Source organism: Anguilla rostrata, unplaced genomic scaffold, assembly GCF_018555375.3.
Source record: "Anguilla rostrata isolate EN2019 unplaced genomic scaffold, ASM1855537v3 scaf0764, whole genome shotgun sequence".
NCBI lineage: Eukaryota > Metazoa > Chordata > Actinopteri > Anguilliformes > Anguillidae > Anguilla > Anguilla rostrata.
Window position 1 is genome coordinate 1 of NW_026986195.1, and position 5,267 is coordinate 5,267.

General features: G+C 48.8%; 1 protein-coding gene across 2 annotated transcripts; it reads left to right on the forward strand.

The window, feature by feature from the left end:
• The first annotated feature begins 631 nt into the window (after positions 1 to 631).
• Positions 632 to 5,261, forward strand: LOC135246702 (protein ENL-like). 2 transcript variants are annotated; one of them, XM_064320034.1, is made up of 5 exons: positions 632 to 742; positions 1,153 to 1,252; positions 1,560 to 1,637; positions 3,759 to 3,830; positions 4,063 to 5,261. In XM_064320034.1, the coding sequence occupies exons 1-5, from the start codon at positions 645 to 647 to the stop codon at positions 4,189 to 4,191; spliced, it is 477 nt and encodes a 158-aa protein (XP_064176104.1). In that variant the 5' UTR covers positions 632 to 644; the 3' UTR covers positions 4,192 to 5,261. The 2 variants fall into 2 exon arrangements, with proteins under 2 accessions (XP_064176104.1, XP_064176105.1); XM_064320035.1 differs by having other exon boundaries at positions 1,560 to 1,628.
• The last annotated feature ends 6 nt before the right edge of the window (positions 5,262 to 5,267 follow it).

Below are 5,267 nucleotides of genomic sequence, written 5' to 3' on the forward strand. Positions count from 1 at the left end.
TGTTGTGAGTGTGTGTGTGAGTGTGTGTGTGTGAGTGTGTGTGAGTGTGTGAGTGTGTGTGTGTGTGTGCGCGTGTGTGTGTGTGCATGTGAGAGAGTGTGTGTGTGTGAGGTGCATGCTGGAGCAGGCTGTGTGTGTGTGCGTGTGAGAGAGAGTGTGTGTGTGTGCGTGTGAGAGAGAGTGTGTGTGAGTGTGTGTGTGAGTGTGTGTGTGTGTGTGTGTGTGTGTGTGTGAGTGTGTGTGAGTGTGTGTGAGTGTGTGTGAGTGTGTGTGTGAGTGTGTGTGTGTGTGTGTGTGAGTGTGTGTGAGTGTGTGTGAGTGTGTGTGTGTGTGTGTGAGTGTGTGTGTGTGTGTGTGAGTGTGTGTGTGTGAGGGTGTGTGAGTCTGAGCTAACGGTCTCAGTAACAGGCTCTGTGGCAGCAGGTCTTGTGTAATACCAGCGTTCAGGAAAACCGCTGCCTGGCGGCGCAAAGCTAACCCACACGCTACGCGATGCACGCTACACGCTACCCGCAACCCGCTCACGGTAGAGCCCAGCGCTGCTGCAGTGCCTCAGGGCTGTGACTGGCTCCTTTGAACGATGCGACGGTTTGACAGTAACCCCCCCCCCCCTCGCCCCCCCACCCCCAGGCCCCCTGCGCTCCATGGTCGAGGACCTGCAGTCGGAGGAGTCCGACGACGACGACAGCAGCTCGGAGGAGGAGACGCACGTCAAGACGAACCCGCCGAACCGCGACTCCCGGTCAGTCGGTCCCCCCCGTCTCTTGCGCTCGGCCCCTCCCACATTTAAACTCTCGGTCGCCACGGGAGACCTGTGTGAGGAGGCGCTCTCACGTGCAGCGAGGTTCCTGTTCCTCATTCCGTTGGCTGTTGGCATCTTGCTGACAGAGGCGAGCGGCTTATTAGACGGCGTAGATTATGGCGACCCGCCGTGGCTGTAGCTTCTGAATATGATAGATAATAAACTTGGACAGATTTTGTAGGACACGTTTCATACAAAGAAAGAAGCAGCTCAAAGTGCTTGTTCAGACGGAAAGTGAGTTTTGGGTTTAGGATGCCTGCGTAGTCTACTGCATCAGCGCCCTTATCATGTTACAGACAGAGGCACGACAGGTGATAGATTTGACTGACCTTTGACCTTTGACCCCTCAGTATGAGCCTGGACAGTGAGAGTGACAGCAGTGATGGTTCCCATCGGCCTGTTCGAGACCCTCCTCCCCCACCACAGAAACACAACTCCTCCAATAACAAGGTGAGGGCACAGGGTCTAATGAGGCCACTGTGTGTGTGTGTGTGTGTGACTGTCTGTCTGTCTGTATGTGTGCATGTGCGTGTGCGTGTGTACATGTGTGTGTGCTGGTACGTGTTTGTGTGTGTGTGTGCGTGAAAAACATGATTTTCAACAAGATGTTTTCCTTTTTTCATCTCTCTTTCTCTCTCTCCCCCTCTCCCTCCCTCCCCCCCTCCTCCCTCCCTCTCTCTCTCTCTCTCTCCCCCTCTTCCTCTCTCCCTCCCTCCCCCCCTCCTCCCTCCCTCTCTCTCTCTCTCTCTCTCTGCAGATGTCTGGGAGGAAAAGTCCTGAGCCGTGCAGCAGGTCTGAGAAGATGCTAAAGAAGGGGTACGACAAGGTAGGAAGGGTAAATCAAGACTTTTATTTTGACATTTCGCTTCATCGTTCAGTTCTGCATCTATAGCCGCGTTTCCACCGAAATTACCCGGAACTTTCAGTCCCAGGAACTACTTTACCAGGAACTAAAAGGTTCCTTCAGCCAATGGTTGTCTGCGTTTCCACCGGGGTCTAAAGTACCGCGAAGATTAGGCAAATTAGCCCACTGACGTTGTCGTCGGTCCATCTGTCATATGATTTCTTCTGTAACCCCATACTACCACCGAAGTAGCCTACATTATTTTCTAATAACCGGGACAGCCCGGAGGGGTTTATTCCACTTATATACAACGGGTTACCAACAATGACTATATATGGTTACTTTTGTATTTATTGATTTTCATATATCCTCTCAAACACATTCATTAACAGCAGAAAACATGCACACGTTGTAAACAATTAGCTGTTTTATTACTTTCTCATCGTCAATTCCATATAGGCTAATCGCAAAATGACAAGAATAGAACGAAAACTCGGACTTGCGTGAAAATGTAAATTAGTAGTGGTACAGCCACCGTTTGCTTTCCTTCGAAGTTACTGCTAGCCGAGCAGCGAAGTGTGCCCTCCAGATGCGAACCATGCACCATAAATGAGTCCATAGTCTTCCTGGTCTTTTCGTGGAATTGAAAAATGGCAGTAAAATTGAGTAAAATTACGGCAGTCTGAAAAAGCTAAAGGGAAGATTACTAGAATTAACCTGTTATTTTACCCGGATAAAAAGTGCGGAAGGTGATTTCCAGTTTGCTTGTACTGTATCACCAATGTTAATTATGCAGAACTACCGCATACCTCACATAACTGTATCAAATGTTTTGAGTCAATTACGACGGGCTAACAAAGAAAATCCGGAAGAAAATATTCAGCAACCGAATGAATCCGTTTGAATGTTTTGGTAGCCTACGTAATATGCTGTCCCAGCACGAATGCTTAGCATTTTATAAAACGAATACTAAAGCAAGAAAAGAACAGAAGAGCACACGTTATAATTCCAAGACGTTGATAGGCTATAAACAAAAGTAGGCTACTGCGCCGCATAACATACAAGTTTGATTTGAAGTTATTATGAAAATAAATTGGTTTGCCGCTGCATATTTTCAAACATGGCGGGTAATGGCGGAAAATAAATACAACACAAACGCTACGAGTACTCGACCAATCAGAAATGTTCAGCGCTGCAAGCTCCACCCAAAAGGTTCCTGTACTTTCGGAAAGTACTACCCCCTGAGCAGGAACGTTTTGGGGGGTAAAACAAAGCCCCCAGAACTAAATTTAGACCCTAGTTCCTGCGGTGGAAACGCACTGAGTTCCTCAAAAGGTTCCTAGTTCCGGGGTATAGTTCCTGCGGTGGAAACGCGGCTTATGTGTGGCTTGTTTGAGTCCTGCTTGAGTGACAGGCCCCCATAACCATAACACTACTCCTAGTGAGTACCTACTGCTCCTACTGACTACTAATAATACTACTAATACTGTTAGTATTACTACTTATGATCTACTGTTACTACTTGCTGTCTACTACTGCTAATACTACTAATAATCTACTAATCCAGGCATTACTGTTATTACTGCTACTTGTTCCTGGTTATGGTTATACACTTTGTTGTACGTCGCTCTGGATAAGAGCGTCTGCCAAATGCCTGTAATGTAATGTAATGTAATGTACTATCTACTGCTAATACTTGCTGTCTACTATTACTACTAATACTATGACTGCTATTACTAATAGTACTACTACTAGTGCTACTACTAATACTACTAGCACTACTGCTACTTCTACTACCTGCTGCTGCGCCTGCAGTCATTACTGTTACTACGACTACTAGCAGTAATAATAATAATGTCATAATAATAATAGTTTATTCAGTCCTTTGTTGCAGGACAAAACAGCATGTATACACAGGAATGTAAAAATAAACCGTATAATGCACAGATGAGGAAAACACTGATAAAAATTGTAAAGAAGTAAAAATGTAATTTAAAGAACCGTGCTGCACCAAGTAAAGAGCAGTCGGGTGAAAGCTTAGTCACACAGCTATGAGCAAGTTGGGTAAATTATGTATACTACAACTCCCATAATGCAATGCTCTCTCCCCAGGCCTACACAGAGGAACTGGTGGAACTCCACCGCAGACTGATGGCTCTGAGAGAGCGCAACATTCTACAGCAGGTGTGTGTGTGTGTGTCTGTGTGTGTGTGAGAGTCTGTGTGTGTCTGTGTCTGTGTGTGTGTTTGTGTTTGTGCTTGTGGGTGTGTTGGTGTATTGGTGTGTGCAAGCGTGCGTGTTTGTTATCTTCTCTATGGTCAGGCTGCTGTGTTTTTGTAATGTAAGTGTCTATGTGTGTGCTGTTGCTATTGGATACCTGCTCAGCTGTTTCCTGTTTCCTGTCCTGTCCCTGCAGATTGTGAATCTTATTGAAGAGACCGGCCACTTCAACGTCACCAACACCACCTTTGACTTTGACCTCTTTTCATTGGACGAGTCAACTGTCCGTAAACTACAGAGCTACCTGGAAGCCACTGCCACGTGACAGGAAGTTCCTGTGGGGGGAAAAGGGGGCGGGGTTTTCTCCTCCTCATCCCGCCTGTGTGTAGAGCAGGGTGAGTGGGGGAGAATCTGAGTGGCTGAACTGCCTGGGTGTGTTGGAGAAGAGGAGGTTTTGGGGGGGGGGGGGGGCAGGTAGAGTCCCCCTGTCGGGACTCCTCACCTTGGCAGGTGCACCTGGACCGGACCGGACCGCCAGCGGGCTCGTGTTCGGACCTGAGGGTCTGTGTGCTGCACTGTGGAACTCAGCTACTCTCTCTCCCCCTCCCACTCCGTCCCGCCCCCCCCCCACCCCCCCCCGCTGCACCTCCCTCTTCTGCTCCCAGCAGGAGTCTGTTTTTTCTGTAAGGAATATCCTTCAGACCCCCTGTTTGCATGTCTGTCTGTTTGTGTGGAGAACGGGGTCAGCGGTGGGCCGATGTGGGGGAGGGGGCGGTGGGGGGGGGGCAGTGTAGGCGAGACCTGTTGAATTTTTGATACTTTGCACCAAAGCTTGAGCCGGCGCCTCCCCCAGCCCCCCCCCCCCCCCCGGCGTTCCTCACTGGCAGGTCTGTCTGCTTTTCGGAGGAGCCGGACGGGTCCAGGAGGGGTCCGGTTGGGGTCCAGGAGGGGTCCGGCTGTTCCGCTGTCGGTCGACCGTCGGCTGGCCGCCTAAATTTCATTCCAGTGCCGTTCAGGTGCCCCTCCCTCTTCCTTTTGCTGACCCTTATCTAAACCCCCCCCCCCCCCCCCCCTTACACTTCCCTCCTACCCCCAGTTCCCAAGTCTTTGTGAGGTGAAAGGGCTATCGGGTTGTGGTGGAGGGGGGGAGGGGGGAGCTCCAAAATTGACTTTGGGGGGGGGGGACAAGATGCAGCCATAGTCACCTGGATCACAGAATGGGCATATTTTTGTTTGTTTTGTTTTTGTTTTTTTTTTTTTTTTTTTTTTTGTATTTTATTTTTATACTGATATTTTACAATTATTTTTGATAGCTGCGATCGATGTCAGTTAGGAAATCCTTGAAACATGAATGTACTGTTCTCGTGTTTTTCTACGTTTTTGTTTTACAGGGCTAGCAAG